General features: G+C 40.0%; 1 protein-coding gene across 4 annotated transcripts in view; it reads right to left on the minus strand.

Annotated features, from left to right (window-relative positions):
* Positions 1-6,562: 6,562 nt before the first annotated feature.
* Positions 6,563-16,847, minus strand: part of LOC149951807 (uncharacterized) — a 177,475-nt gene continuing 167,190 nt past the window's right edge. For 3 of the 4 annotated variants that reach the window (XM_090168234.1, XM_090168233.1, XM_090168232.1), the window contains 6 exons: positions 15,309-15,526; positions 14,921-15,242; positions 14,742-14,853; positions 13,988-14,476; positions 12,827-13,034; positions 6,563-11,271 (listed from right to left, as the gene is read on the minus strand). In XM_090168234.1, coding sequence (XP_090024360.1) covers positions 10,932-11,271; positions 12,827-13,034; positions 13,988-14,476; positions 14,742-14,853; positions 14,921-15,242; positions 15,309-15,526 — 1,689 coding nt within the window. In that variant the 3' untranslated portion in view covers positions 6,563-10,931. The remainder of the gene's footprint in view (positions 11,272-12,826; positions 13,035-13,987; positions 14,477-14,741; positions 14,854-14,920; positions 15,243-15,308; positions 15,527-16,847) is intronic. The other variant, XM_090168235.1, reaches the window with a different exon arrangement.

Below are 16,847 nucleotides of genomic sequence, written 5' to 3' on the forward strand. Positions count from 1 at the left end.
GTTCTATATAGTTTAGATGATCGTTATTGTTTATCATTAACCAAGTCTAACATCAGATATAAAACTTAAAAGAAATAAGTAATAACTTTTCCGACTTCAAATTATTATAATTTCTCCGACCTCAATTAATTATAATTACTTAAAATATTAAAGTTTGAGACCAGCGTTCACGTCAAAAACTCCGAGATACTTAAAAAGTTCTTAGTAAATAAGCAGTCGACTATATTGAAAATCAGCCAATAGCGAAAAACCGGATGTTGAGAGGAAAAAGAAAAAACGAAAAAAAGAAAAAAAAAACGAGAAATCTAAAAATGTATAGCCGAAGCTGCAACCTTCTGCTCCTCCCCTTTCTAGTCTCTATGCTGATATTTATAATCCTTTCGAAATAATAAATAGGGAACAAAAAATATGTAACGCGTAAAAATGATTATCTGAAACTCCCTTATTGTAATTCGAGTTTGTTCCTAAAATCAATGTACTATGAAGGTTTAAAATTATATAATAATTTGCCTAAAAATGTTATAGACCTAAAAATCCGAAAACATTCTCAAAAACGGTAATAAGTAATGTCTTTAACGGTGAACACTAAATCACCAGTAAAACTGTACTACTAAAAAACTATTTGTAAAACTGTTATAATCACAATTTAACGCTTTTTTTCTTGTCTTAATTATTGATGCTTTAAATTGATTTTTGATTGGTTTTTTTTTTCACCCTTAATGTTATATATTCTGTACTAAAAATAACTTAATATAATTGGCCATAGCCGCCTGGGCCGATAAGTCTTCGTAGACTTGGCCCTTTTTACCAACTGTAATACCTAAATTAGACAACCAAAATAAAATAATAATAATAATAATAAGGTTGTAAATTCGAAAACATTGTTAATCTCCTGGCAATGGATTTGCGGCATACGAAAACCCACATAATACTCTACAAGAGTTCCAAGGAAATTTTGTATACCTGCGGGATGTCTTACCGGATTCCATGACATGGAACTAAAACCAATTACTAAACCCGTGATCACTTCACTCAGAAGTGTCCAATACGCCAATGGTCATCCTCTAAAGCTGTGTTACAGAGTAACTGGTAATCGCTCGACCACTTACAGAACCCCTAAAGTGGGTTCACGCATTGATTATTGTTCATAAACTGGATGGGATCATACGGGTATGCCTCAATGATAAATTGATGACCGTCTAATTGCTGCACCTTCAATGATTCCGCAGAATGCCCAAATTGAAAAATAACTCTTGGCGAACACTTCCACTTTTATGTGTCCGCGATGCCAACCCATTTGCACTATGCCCTTGTGTACAGCGCCGTGTACCGCGCCTAACGCGTGCCGCGCTCCAAGATGTACATTTCCGACGCTCTTTCCCCCTCGAGCACACTGCAACACTTGTCGCAATTATTTCACTTTTGATGTCACCTGATCTAATTTTGAGTTGCTAGAACTCCCCCCCCAGAGGGTGTTAGAGGCAGAATAAAACTAGTCATGTGATAAAAAAAACGCTTCATTGTGTCAGAATTCATTGAACTTGGTATTTGAGAGATTAGACCAGCGGTTCCGAATTTGTTTTGCTATGGAACCCTAAATTATCCACCTAATTCTGGCGGAACCCCAACTCATTTTTTACCCATCTTAAACTCTTGACACAAACAAAGATGGCCGCGCTGCGAATTCTCGGAAACCCTGTTTCCCTTTTACCAGTGGTGTAGTCCTAAAATAAAAAGAACCGGGGCGCTACCTGGGTACAGCCAACTTCGATTACGTGCGAAATCGAAGTTGGCTGTACCGGCAAAGGATTGTATTTTGTTTCTGTTTAACGAAATTATGCATCAAGATGATATTCCGGATAGCTGGAAAGAGTCACGTGTTACTATGGTTTTCAAAGGAAAGGGAAAGGCGGAGGAAGAACACAGTTCCTATCGTCCTATAGCAGTAACGTCGGTCTTCTACAAAGTGTTTGCCATACTTGGGAAAGAAGTCAAAGAACGCATTATATGGAATTAAACGGCTTGCTCGATGAAGCTCAGTATGGTTTTCGAAGAGGTAGAAGGATTTCGGACAATATTTTTGTGCTTTCTCAGCTGGTTGAACTCTATTAGAAGCAGGGGCTCTCTATATATTTTGCGTTTCTTGACCTTCACAAGGCGTACGACGGTGTCAATCATGATAAGTTGTGGAAAACGTTGCGTGGCTTCGGCTTTGTCCAGAGTGTCGTTCGCCAAATTCAAAAACCGTACGCTGATAGCTCGTATATATACACAGCCCAAGGTGTTACTACTGAGGCGTTGAGGTGTGGTGTAGGTTTGCGTCAGGGGTGTCCACTGTCCCCCATACTGTTTATTTCTTATATCAATGGCCTTGCGGTGAGTTTGTCCGAGTCGGGAGTTGGCGCTAAGATCAAAAAGGTGGAGAAGGATAAAGGTGCCTCTGTTGGCAAAGTGTCGATCCCTTGCTTACTGTTTGCATATGACATTCTTCTTTTGGCACATTCTGCGGCGGATTTACAGGAGCTGTTGGATAGATGTTCTGCTTATGCTGATTCCAAGGCGTTAAGGTTTAGCCCAGAGAAATCAAAATGTTTGATATTTGGTACGTCAAAGGAAGCTAGCCCGGTCCCCTTTACGTTGCAAAACGCCTCTTTGGAAGTGGTGGAAGAGTAAAGCTATCTTGGTGTCCTGTTGTGTTCCAAGCCTAACTATATGGAAATCATGAGCGCAACCTTGTAGCTAAAGCTACACTTCTACGGTGGGCGGTCAAGAATATGACGGATGGATCATATAACAAATACAGTGTATCTAGGACTTTGTGGAAAGCTGTGGCGGTACCCACCATCACGTATGCAAACGATGTTCTACCGTATTCCCGGGTTTCAATCACAGCCTTTGAATATGCTCAGAGATAAGTTGGCCGTGCTGCACTTTCGGGGGGCCCTTTCGCAGCTAAGGCTGCAATTGAAGGTGAAATGGGTTGGAGCAGCATGGAGGAACGTGAAGCTACGAATAAGCTGAAATACCTAGGGCGGCTGTTACTTATGCCGGCGTCCATGCTTCCTGGCATAGTTTTTAGATCGCTGAGGCTTCACGGAGTTGAGACCAGGCTACTTAAGCGTATGGCACAGCTTGATCGTGTCTATGGCAATGGAACGACCCGTAATACAGAGAATGGGCTGCTGTAGTAGTGCGAGATGTTCATGAAGCGGCGGCGAGGCGTTATCGTAATGATATCAAAAGCTAGAATAGTCTGAAGCTCTACCAAGTGAAACAGAAGCCACAAACCGAATCGTGATAAGATGGTTCTTGGTGTAGTGGCCTCCTGTTCGAGGCTAGAACGGGCTGCCTTCTGACGGGAGAGAGGCAACATTGCATCGGTTGTTTGGTTTTGAACCGGCCTGCAAGCTGTGTGGGAATGCCTATGAAGACATCGCTCCTATACTCTTTCATTGTCCGGTTGGTGAAAGCGATGAAGATATCTTTAAATGGTGCGTGCGGAACCTGGAAATCTCCTTAGAGGAAGCCGTTTGATTGTCGAGAAATTTTCATCACTTGTATATAGTTAAACACATTCTGGTTACCTGGAGGGCAAATAAAGATAAGTGGCGTCGTGAAAATATTTAGGAATTTAAATGTTTATTCGTTATATATATAATTTTATTGTTGCATTCTGTAACTTATATTTGATACTTTCCAGTACTATATATTATATATTTGGTTTAATGTTGTGTATTGTTTTTAAAGCGTGCAGCTGCCCTTTAATTTGGTGACGCCGCCCCGATTTCAAGGGGTTGTACTTTGTATGGGTTTACCAGTAAATCTTAAATCTTAAATCTATAAATGTACGTCCAACTTCAATTTTTAACGTGATCGAAGCTGGCCGTACCTAGGTAACGATTTGAAATTGTTATGGTATTTTTCTGCGGGCAAAATTTATCAGAAATTCACACACCCTTTATTCCAAAAAATGATATACGAAATAGAAGCAAGGCGCGCCCTGGCAAGTTGAAAAAAAGAGGCAGGGCCCGCCCTGGCAAAATGGAAAAACCAAGGTGGGGCGGGGCCCTGCCTTTGAAAAAAGCACCGGGGTGACGCCCTGCCCCGCCTACACCACTGCCTTTTACGGAACCCCAAGGAACCGCTGCATTAGACAAAGAAACAGGCTTTAGCGAGTACTATTTCAGGCAGGGTGAGACAATGGGGCAATTGCCCCCCGAGTTGCCCCGGTCTACATTCAAATAAGAGCACCTAAAAATCTTTTTATACTCCTACAAAAATAACTAAAAAATTTGTATTTAAAAATTAACTAAATAGCTGTTTTTGAATTTTAATATTAGATAGGTTAAGAGCTGGTAAACTCGTACCGAGAACGTGTAAGATTGCGTAAGTCTTCGAGTGCTCAGACTGTTCTCCATACTCTTTCTTGTGGAACTAAAAAAGCTGGAAATGTCTAACGTCGTTCTTTGTCGGGCTGCAGTATTTTTATTATTTTGCTTATTTCCTGAGGTTTTTCGGCTAATTTCTTAGTTTTTTTATATTTTAAATTCGCTATTTTTGTTCTCTCGTTAATTTTCGGTTTTGATTTCGGCGGCCATGGGTGTAAAAGACGCTAATGATTCCAGTAGCCAAGGCCCACCTGATGTTCATATTTCTAACGTTGCGACGAAACTAGTTTTTCAATGTTGTGAATCATGTTCTGTTTGGATAGTGTTTGTTCAGGATCAAGCCGTTCCAGACTGCAAGTTTTGTGTTCTACGAAGTGAAACATTGCTTCCAAAGAAAATTTTTAGTGACAATTGCTTCATCTCTCCTTCTGGGGACTCTGCTATTACCCCTTCCCTCAAGGTCCCTTTTGACTCACACGCAACTGAGCTAGAAACTCTTTATGCTAAACTCTGCTCGGTTTCTGCAATTACTCCCGTGTCACACGAACTTTTGAATCAGGTTGGTGCCCACTCTTCTGAGCAACCAGATCTAAAATTCCCACCATTGTAACGGACAATGAGACTCATCAAACTGAGATTTCTCAAATTCCTATCCTAGAATCTGAGCTTACGGCCTTTTCTAACGCTGGCTACTGCACGTCATCCGAGGTCTAAGCCTTCTTTGAGAACTCTATGGCCGATATTTCCTCCTCACTGGAAGCTGTTAAGGATGAGTCCGTTTCAATTTCATCTCGTCGTTCAAATATTCTACTATTTAACTTTGCGGAATCTTCAGATAGCAAAGACGCTTCTGATATGGCTCATTTCTTAAATCTATGTGGGATTGCCTATTTCGTTTAGGCAAACATATTCCACCTTCTGATTCTCGTCCGCGCCCCACCAAGGTTGTGCTATCTTCGCCTCATCTTAAGGAAAAGGCTTTTTCATTCATCGGCCATTGCCGTGAGGAAGATCCCAACTACCCGTTTTCTGCCCGCAATAATTTTACTATAAATTCGCCAAGGCTCGGTTGGACCTTAAAGAAAATTCCAGGATGGTTCTGGTGATTGGATGATTCGCAACTTCAAAATAGTTCGCAAAGTTCCATCTACAGCCTCGGCTGTGAAGACTATTTCTTGTGCGAATGTGGGACACGTGCGGCTAGTCGTGACGTTTCTCGTGGTACTCACTTTCGCTTTTGGCTACTTAGCATAGCCATCTACCTATTTCCCCGTGGCAAGGGAACCGCATTCCCTCTTTCGTGCAGAATCCCACGGTTCGCAATTCTCCCAGTGCTAATTGTTTTGGAGGGCAGTCTCCCCCTCATTTGCATCCTCCTTTATTTGGAAACTCCGCCTAGTCCTAATCATTTTTCACCCTTCCCAGCTGTATATCTTTTCTTTGCGCCAGGCCCGCCACCCTTTCGGAACTGGCTTATGCACTCTTAATGTGCATGCCCCTTCATACCGGCCCAGTTCGTCTTCTTATTTGCACTGCCTTCCTTCTCTACTCCTTGCAGTTGTGCTGCCCCCGCGTCCCCAGTCCATGTGCCCTGCTATCACCTCTTCCACGGCTCTTCTCACTAATGCCCAAGGGCTTATTTCTGTTTATAAACATTTTGAACTTTCCCACCTGCTAAAGGGGCATAATCCAGTTTTTGTGGCGATTACTGAGTATGAAAAATTTCAATTTAATAAATTTCTTCTTATAAATAGCGCCTACAAAGGGCTTAGTGCTCAGGGCCTACGAAGGTTTGAAGGGGCCTACGAAAGTCTAGGAGTATGAAAAAATTCGATTCAATAAATTTCTTCTTAGAAATAGGGCCTACAAAGGTCTTAGTGCTCAGGGCCTACGAAAGTCTAGGAGTATGAAAAAATTCGATTCAATAAATTTCTTCTTAGAAATATGGTCTACAAAGGTCTTAGTGCTCAGGGCCTACGAAGGTCTTAAAACAGCACTACTTGAGATTGCATGATTTGACATTGAATTCATTTAAAGCCTTAGAAGCGAGTGACCATGATCGTATCCTCCGTTTCTGGATCAAATCTTTCCTTGATAACCAACTCCCGTTTCGAAAGCAATAAAGAACTTGATTAATATTCAGTTTGAATTTTAATATTTTTCATATACACATCATAACAACACTAAATTCATTTATTTTCTTTAATTGTTTTATTTCGGGGGGATTCTAAATGTTCAAATAATTTCCCCTGAAATGGTAAGTAAAAGGTTTGCTTTTATGCCCCAATTGTACCAACTAACATCCTTTCCAGAAATGCAATAATATTCTTTTTCGTAGGATTATTTCCACCGTATGGAAACTAAATTCGTTAAGTAAAAAGCTTCATTTCTTATTTCAATTGAGCCAAAAAAAAAAAACAAGAAATAGGCAAAATAATACGAGTGATAAAGGGGGCAACTTAAACATAAAAACTTAATTTTTTGCAATTTAATTTAATTGCGGTTTGCTAACTTTCTAAAAATGCAGTATCCTATGCAATTAGAATGTTAGTCGAACCGTTCGTCAAAAAAATACTGATTTTTTTTCGTGTTTTGTTTTCACAACTTACAAAATGTTCAAAAATGTTTTTTAAATAAATGAATTTATCATATGTGACTTAATCAAAGTCATCGTCAATTAAAAATATACAGACAAAAAAATGCAACATCTGTGGCCTGTTATACTTCTATTTCTCCTACTAATGTTCATGCGCTATGAAAAGCTCGTCAGATTTTTCTTTATTAAATTGAGGATTGCATGATTTTATTTTTCCCAAGTGTTCAGATATATTATCTTCAAAGTGATACTTAAGACTAGACTGAACTGTATCCCATTTTTCCCTAAACGTTTTGAAACTAATTGTTCATCGACAATATAGTTCACTTAAAAATTATGGCACATTAAGACTTAAATAGAATCAAAACTTTTAAGGAATACCGTTAATTTTAACGTGAAACTCCCATTTGAATTTGAATAAATTAAATGATGAAGTGGGGGGGGGGAGAAAACAGATGAATATAGCTTTTAATCAACTAAAAAATACGCAAAATTTGATCGGTTAACGTTAAACCCGCAAATTCTCTCATTTTCAATCACAGGTCTGTTTTTTGATTACATATTTTTTTTCGATAAAATAAAAGTTTTAAACCGTTTAAAGTTCACGTTATTTTGTTTTCTAACCACCAAAAAAAGTTACCGTTTACGCTATTTACTATTTTTCAAACTTTTTTTTCATAATTAAAAATGAACATTCAATCATTCATTCGATAAAAAAAGCCCTAAACAAAATTTTGCATTTGTTGAATGGGAATTTTATGTTGGGTGTCGTTTCATTAAGAAATAATTGCAATTGTTTCGCGGGTCAGTTTCTGTTGAATAAAAAAACAACTTATGAAACGAAACCTCAATGACTAATCCGTTATATTTTACGATTAATCGATTACAAAATTATTTTAACTAAAGCAGGGTTTTTTTTGCGTAGAATCCAATTGCAATAATTTCTTGATATTATACTCCTCGTAACGACTAATCACAGACTAGAAACGAAAATGGGTACTTTTTGTGGATTTTTAAAAAAAAAAACTTTTTGAGCACATATACATTGAAAAGTAACTTTTCAACAAAAGAAACGCGTATTATACTTAGCAAAGAAAAATAAAATAAAATTTGCACCCAATATAAAATTTTAAAAAACTTTCAATAAAATTAATTTTAAATAATATCGTATTATAGTATGAAAAACAATTTCATACTTTGTCGTATTCGCTATATATATTGTGAGATTTGTTTTGAGTGCAAATTTTAATTGTCTTTACGGAAAGCGCCAACCTGTTCGCTCAAATCAAAGTGGATGTTTTGATACAAGCTCTAGTTCTTGGAATTACGCTACCCGATGTGCAAATGTCAAAGAGGTTGAGATAGGTGACTTTTGAAAAAAATTCTTAAAGAGTTTCTACATAAGGCTGACTTGTTAATTTAATTTTAGTGATATTTTAACCTTCTTTTTGTTAAATTTTCTATGAGATTATTATCGAAATTATTATCAAAATGGGATTTTCGACTTGCTCGATTCGCGCTCTGAAATACGGACTAAAATTGAACGGTAGGCTTGAGTAAATAAAACAGAGCTGTGCATATGGGGGAAGAAATCCTGGGGTCCGGCGCAGTAGGGCCCACAATTATGGTTTTTACGGGCCTTATACGATAGAGGTTCCGTCGGGAAAAGGCCTATTAGTATGATTTTTAATGGGCCAATATAATTGAACTTCCCCAGCACTGCCCCTTGGAAATTTACGTTAAAAGGGTCCACGCTGATATAATTTGCTACATAGGGCCCGAAACGTCTTCCCACGGCCCGGATAACCAAACTGATAATAGGTCGTAAATAACTAAGCGATCAGTTTTCCGGTTGCTGATTTTAGCGAACGCGTTGGAACCATTCCGTAAAAATAGTTTGCATTTAAAATGCAATTAACGATAAAAATACGATTCTTAGCAACAATAATAAGATAGAGCGAGAAAAAAAGTAACCAAATGAACGCTTTGAAAAGCGTCGCTTGCTTTTAGAAAGAACTGGGGTGTTATGTGGTCGACAATTGGTCAAGTTAAAGCCCGGAACATAACTCCATTAGTTCCGTGAAACATACCTTACTAGCTTTAGAGAATACAATGAAAATGAAAAGATCCAAACACAAAACGATCGACGAAGAACAATTATTATTCTCCGAGAACAAATTTTAAACGTAAAGAGTTTAACCACGAGCCACGGCTCTGTTTTAACAGGCCGTTCATTCAATTACTACACGAAAAAAGGGATTTTGCCTCGGCTGTTGTTTGACTAGCGAAGGCCAATCACTTCAATATTAAATCTAAAAAAAAAAATATTTTTTTCACACTGACGCCCTAATGTTCGTTATGATGTTTCCATATTTTACGCTAATTTTAAATTAAATAACAAATAATTCGTTATGGAGTTTTCCGTTTACCGTTCGCAGTTAACCACTTGCTGTAATCGGTGTACACTACGGGTGTATTTGGTGTACATTTCAGGGTATAATCAGTGTTCAAGACGGGTGTAATCAGTGTTCAAGACGGGTGTAATCAGTGCATACTACAGCGGTAATCGGTGCACACTACGGGTGTAATCGGTGTACATTTCAGGCTGTAATCAGTGCATATTATAGCTGTAATCGGGGTACAATGTAGTTGGTATCGGTGTCCAAGACGGGTGTAATCAGTGCATACTACAGCTCTAATCGGTGTACATTCTGGCTGAAATCGGTTCACACTACCGCTGCAATCTGTGTACATTCTGACTACTCAGTGCACACTACAGCTGCAATCGTGTATATTCTAGCTGTAATCAGTGCACACTTGATCTGTAATCAGTGCCCACTACAGCTGCAATAGATGTACATTCCGGATGTAATAAGTGTACACTACAGTACTAATCGGGGTACACTCCAGTTGGTACTGGTGTACATGACGAGTGTAATCAGTGCACACTTCAGCCACAGTCGGTGTATACTCCAGCTGCAATCAGTGCACATTACAGCTATAATCGTTGAGCATAACGGCTATAAACGATGCGCACTTCGCCTGTAATCGGTGTACACTTCATCTATAATAGGGGTACACTTCGGATGAAGTTAATCTCTCTTTAATCACAACTATTATCTGTAATCATCATCCTAAGGCGCACTGTAATCGGTGTACACACCAATGCGAAGTGCTGAGCCCCTCAAACGACAAGTAGAATTTAGATTAAATTACTAACGTTTTAAGTAACTTTTAAGTCGCAAAGAAAATGAACGAAATAATATTTCCGCGAGAACGTGACGTGATTAAACTCTTTCGTTTAAAACAAAATGTAATATTTTCGAAAACACAACGACCAAGTAGACTTTTTCTTCGAAACATGACCTTCTTTAGCATTACAAAAAGGGAGCCTCAAATAATTCGAGAAGTCAAATGAAAATCTTCTTTCAAGATTTTTCCGCATTTTTTTAGTTTTTTCTTTTTCAAAAAACATGATATTCACATATAAATTCACAGGGTATAATTGCAAGGGTTGTTCTTGTTGGTTGTCCAATTATTTGCACTTTAAGGGTTTTCTGGGATACAAGGGGGGGAGGAAACGGGGTTTTTGGGGGAGGGGGGCAGAAAAGGGTTTCAGTTCGTACGTTGTCTCTCGTTTAAATAGTTCTTCGCTATATCAATATAATATTTGTTTTACATTTTGTTTTTTTTTATTACCGTTTATATAATAATATAAAATCGAGACGTGAAACGAGCTGTTTAAAACCCCTTTTTTTGGTTTTTTTCGTTTAGTTCAAAGTTCACCAAACGGGCGTTATTTATATTTAATTTTTAAAATCCCGTACTCGGCGCGAAAACCGAATTTTTAATCTTTAAATTATTAACTAAATGCGCGCGCGGGTTTTTACGTGTTTGTTTACTTAAATTAGTTCTTCGTTTGTTTTTGTTTGTGAAACGTGAAAACCTCATGTCTCCATCGCGCTGTTTGGTCCGGGTATCGAGTCCCTATTGTAGGATTCGGCGGCGGCCGCGGCGGCCATGGCAGCCATGCTATTGATGGTCGCCATGGAGACGGCCATCGTCGGTGACGAACTGTTCGAAGAGGAGCCGCCGTCGGCCATTAGCGGCAAGTGTCCGTATTTTGACGAGAAAGACAATAGGTCGGCCGAAGCGTGTCCACCGGCCGTCGAAGCCCCGGCCGTCGACGTGGTGCACGTGGCCGACGAGGACGCCAGTAGCGACGCCACCGAGCTGGGGCTGACCATCGACGGGGAGTCCATCATCCCCAAGTTACCGTCGCGGTACCTAGCGGCGAAAGAACGATAACAACGATTAGCTGGACTGTCTACCAAACACGGGAAAGAAGGGGTGTTGTTTACTAATAACGCCATCTATCGTCCATTCAGCGAATTAGGAGGTTCAGTAGGGTACGCTTATTTTGGTGCTACCAGATGTAGTAATAATAATCAGCTAGGCTAATACTCTTGGTACCATCTTAGGCCCATGTTATCTAGCGACTTTTAATGCCTTTAATTCAGGTGACCTTGTACGACGATTTCCTGAAATTATCGCGGAACAACTATTGACAGACCGATTTCCATGATATTTCCAGGTTTCCCCTGATATTTCTAGACTCTCCCTGATATTTCCAGGTGCAAGTTAAGCACAATTAAAACTAAGAGGTAAAATGTAATTCCTGTCATGAAGGACGTTAAAGCTAAAATGGTTCCATATAAAAAGAAGTAATTAAGTTAAATCTTTAATAAGAAAAAACGTATTAATGGAAATTTAGGGCAAATTTTTTAAGCCCTCATAAATTTCCCAGATATATACATAAGAATAGGAATTTTCCTGATATTTATCTGATAATCTAATTCCCTGATATTTCCAGGTCTGAATGAACCTTGAAGTGGTTTGCTTGAAGGGATTGCTACCACCCTCCTTTGCAATTTAACCACGCCACCCGAATTAATGACTTTGGCCTAAGGTGGTGCCTGGGCTTTTAGCCTAGCTTGTAATTATCATTTTATTATTAGTTTAGTTCAATGGCTTCTAGTGTACCCAAGGAGTAATATAATGCTATCAAGAACCTATGGAAGTGAGTTCAAGTGACCCCTAGCGTCTAAATGTCAAAGGTGAAATATGCTACTACCAAGGACGAAGCGAATGAGAACAAGCATGGTTCCATGATCTATTCTTTTTCGAATTTTGTGGGTGGAGCTTAATTGAGCAACATACTATATTTACAAAACAGTGAATAGAATTAATATAGTATTTTAATTTCTTATTATTTAATTTTAATATATAATTAAAAGTTATTAGAATTATATTAATAAATTAATAATTTTTAATTTTAAGTAAATAATATATAAATCTTTATATTTGACTTATTATTACCAATTATTATTTAAATTAAAGCTTACACATTATTTAATAGATGTAAATTTATTTTTATTTAATATTTAAAATTTTAGTCCCATTTCAGACAACAGAGGGCGATGCGAAATGTTTAGTGGGCCTGGCCAGAAAAATAAGTAGTAGATGGCGCCACCACAACCGAATGCTATGTTTGTTTGTTCCCACCATGGAACAAGAATCTCAGTGTCAAAATATCGGAAACAGTAAGTTCCTTTAGATTCTTGGTCCATGTTCAAAGTTAAGTAAGTTCGCTAATACCAAGGACGATAATAACGAGAGTGTCGCATTAGGAAGTGTCATACTAATTGTCATTATACTACTTATGGTGGCACCCAACGACGAGAAGGGGTGAAGCACGTGTCGCGGAGTGGGCGACAGCGTAGGCGCATTAAGCAAATAATCCCCCGACACTGGAAACACTGTAATAGTAGTTAAATACTACCACAAGTTTCTCATTTCTTGCCTCCTAGCCCTCATAAGTTGCTTGTATTCCGATATGCGTAGTTTCTTTCCGTCCACGATGCAGGTCCGTTTGGGGCGCGGCCGGTAGCGGTAGTCCGGGTGCTTCTCCATGTGCAGTTTGCTCAGCCGAGACTGCTCTTCGTAGTAAGGCTGCTTCTCCGCGTTACTCATCGCTTTCCATCGCGCCCCTGCAACAGTCACAAAACAGGTTAGACGCCAGTTTCTTCCTATGTCTATAATATTGCTCCATTCAAGGTCGAGATGACCATGTTTATACTAGTTATTTATCATTGTAATATTTTGCTATATTTTCGAGATAAACCTTTTGAAGGTCGAGAGGACCAATCTCAAGGTCGAGAGGACCAATCTCAAGGTCGAGAGGACCAATCTCAAGGTCGAGAGGACCAATCTCAAGGTCGAGAGGACCAATCTCAAGGTCGAGAGGACCAATATCAAGGTGGTCGAGAGGACCAATCTCAAGGTCGAGAGGACCAATCTCAAGGTCGAGAGGACCAATCTCAAGGTCGAGATGACAATGTTTATACTAGCTATTTATCATTGTAATATTTTGCTATATTATCGAGATAAACCTTTTCAAGGTCGAGATGCCATGTTTAAACTTTATTATTTATCATTGTAATATTTTATTACACATTCGAGATAAGCCTTTTAAAGGTCGAGATGACCATGTTTATATTTTATAGAGAGCTATTGACCGAAAGCAAATCACTGTCAAAAGGCTACGTGACACGAGTGAAAGAGCGGACATAAAACCAAGGAGAGGTTGGATATAGACTGGCGACGATCAAGTTAGCCTAAAGGTTGAGATCGCCATTCTCAAGGTCGAGATGGCCATGTATATAGTAGTTAGTTTTCATTATAATATTTTGGTATATTATTGAGATGGTAATTCTCAAGGTCGAGATGGCCATTTCCAAGGTGGAGATCACCGTGTAAATAATAGTTATTTTTCATTATAATATTTTAGTACATTTTGAAGGTCGAGATGGCCATTTTCTGACCCCGCTTTAGACTGTGTCGTGAATAATAGCTCTCGATAAAAATTGACCATTTGAGAATTAAGAAGTGTCACACTTATGGAACAATATTATATAGTGATGGTTTGTGGCTCGTCACTTACCGAGAATTTTCGAAATATTTGAATTGTGCATGTCGGGACAAGCTTTGAGGATCTTCCTACGTTCGTCCTTGGCCCAGACCATGAAGGCGTTCATGGGCCTTTTAATGTGCGGTTTCCCTTCGCCGTCTTTCTTGTTCTGTCGTATAATCTTGGCGCCGAGAAGTTTGCTCTGGCAAGTGACCACCGAATCGGGCCCTCCGGTTGAGGCCCCTCCTCGGTCGGCTTTCTTTTCGCTGCCATCGGGACTGGAGAGACAACCCATGTCGAGAGAGCCGCCGCTCTCTTTGCGCGGCGAACTTCGAGAGTTGTTCCCAACGCCACCACCAGATGCCGGTAGATACATGGAGAGTCCGTATTTCTCGTTGTTCTCCATCGCATTGGACAGCGCGTGATGGCTTAAGGAATGAGCCGGATGGTGACCCAGGTTGATACCGACCGATGCCGCCGCCGCGGCCAAGGACATCGGCAAACCATCTTTGTTCGTAAACCCTGAGAAAAGATAGTACTTATAGTCACGGAAGACAACGTTCTCGTCTCGAACTACGGCCACACGACAGGCTACAGCCTTTGAAAATGATTTGTAGCTACTGTAGGGTACACGACGTGCCATAGGGTTCTATAGTTTTTTCACAATTGTTGTAGTAACCTCCAATCTATTTTCCATTGTCGTGTACCCCAGTTTATCACAAAAGCTAGCGAGCGACTTAATGAGCTTAGGCTGTCGTGTGACCGTGGTTATATATTAAGTCCATACCAGGATGTCCAACAAGACTACTCAAAGCGACTCCTTGGGCCGTTCGCAGGTGCGGTGGTAAAGCTCCGTAAGGGCCTCCGAGGAACGACGCACCGCCCTGAAGAAACATATCCTTCGTTAGAAGGTCAGATTTAATACTTGGTGTCGTAGAAATAAGAATCAATAAATATAGATCTTACTGGTATGTTATGCGGCGCTCCGGCCGCTCCTAGGAATCCGGCAGCTGCCGCCGCCGCAGCGGCCATGCCGGCCATGTTGGGCACGGGAGAACCGCCCATCGAATGGGTGCTAGAAGCCCCTCCCGGCGAAGATGAAAGACGTTGATGATGGTGATCACGATGGTTGCTGGGCGACGGGGCCTCCCGCTGGTGCTGGTGGTGGTGTTGTTGTTGTTGTTGTTGCTGGTGCTCCCTCTCGCGATGGTATTGCGACACGTGATTGTGTTGAGAGTTGACGCCGGGCTCTTGCTTGATGCGCAACAAGGGCGGACTCGAGCTGGGACTGTCACGATAATTCAATTAAACCTTCAAAATTCCAGAGCGCCTTCCCCAACCGCGAGACACTTACCTGTCTCTGTTAGTCCCGGAGCCTTTGGGTTTGCTCAGATTGAGTGGAGCGTCCGGACCTAGCGTGGCCTGAGGAGCGGTGTCGGGCGTCGGTGTCCGAATGCGAGCGGACGACGGACTGCGTCCACCAAACGACGGCGACCTCATAGAGTTCAACGGGTTCAAGGAGCCGGATAAGGCGGCCAAAGCGTTGGAACCCGATGCCAAACTCGCCCAAGCCTGCGGGAAACAAATTAAAATAAAGATCAAAAGATTTTTCTTCATAAAGAGAAAACGCACTGTCGAGAAAGTTCTCGTCGACGCAAATTGTCATTAATTAAAACGAAAAAGGAAAAAACAAACGAGGAAGGGAAGGACTTGTTTTCACGCGGATGAAAGGATTTGGCCGGCGGTGGAAAAAAAGGGACTTCTTTATTAATAGGAGATGGAGACGGGAAATGAAATCATCGTGTTGCGCCGAGAAGAGAGGAAAAAAAGGTAAAATAAAATGCCGTCTGCCATTATGCCCCCAACAAAACGGACTGATTAATAATGTAGGGAAGAAACGGATCTATGTTCTCCCTTTTTTATCCCATCTCTCTCTCTCTCTCTCTCTCGTTCTGATTATCATCAGCTGCCTATTAGGTTAACCAGGGGAAATCGCGGTATAAATAAAAACCTTTTAAATTGAAGTGATTTCGATGTTTTATTTGAAAGGGGATATTATCTAAAGGAGAAATTGCGAAAACATCCTTACTCGGCTGGGAAGAAGCGTTGTTATTAGCAAAGGTGTGGGTATCTTATTCGCGACCGAAAACTATCGCTACGCCCCCTTTGGTTCGCCATTGAAACATAGATCAGGGTTCGTAAAAAATTTACGGAATTAATTTCCCTGACATTTCCGGGTTTTCCCTGACCAAATGGCCAAATATTGCCCGACAATTTCTGTAGAATACATGAATGGTTTGACGTAAAAATCTTGAAAAACTATTTTCTTCAAAAAAATTATTTGGCCGATTTTTTTTTGGTCCCCTTACTTTTTGGGACCATTTTCAACTTTCTTGACTTTTCCCTGACATTTTGGAATCATTTTCAATTTCCCTGACTTTTCCCTGACCTTTCGGAAACCTTTTAAAATTCCCTGACTTTTCCCTGACCTTTTGGAAACATTTTCCCTAACGTTTCCAGGTTTTCCAGGTCGTGTACGAACCCTATAGATAGGTAGCGGCTAAAGCAGACGCTATTAGTTTTTCCTCATCCTTATTCGTAATTTTGACTTTATAAATAATGATAATTTTAATATAAATTTTGCATCGTTTGCTTATATATGATATGTTTATTTAAGAAAAAAACGTTCTTATGACTTTTTACGCCACTTAGATTCGTTCCGGTTGCGAATAGTGAGGACTTTGCTCAAAAACTAATAGATATATATGTTTTTCTTAAATTTTTGGGCAATTTAATAATACCATAAGTAACATAACAGATAAGTATGTTAATTAGGAAAACGTATCACCGAACGTATGTTCAAAGCTATTGTTTAGTTTTCAGCACAGTGTCT

Source organism: Leiobunum rupestre, chromosome 3 (assembly GCF_980474605.1).
Source record: "Leiobunum rupestre chromosome 3, qqLeiRupe1.1.hap1, whole genome shotgun sequence".
Taxonomy (NCBI): Eukaryota; Metazoa; Arthropoda; class Arachnida; order Opiliones; family Sclerosomatidae; genus Leiobunum; species Leiobunum rupestre.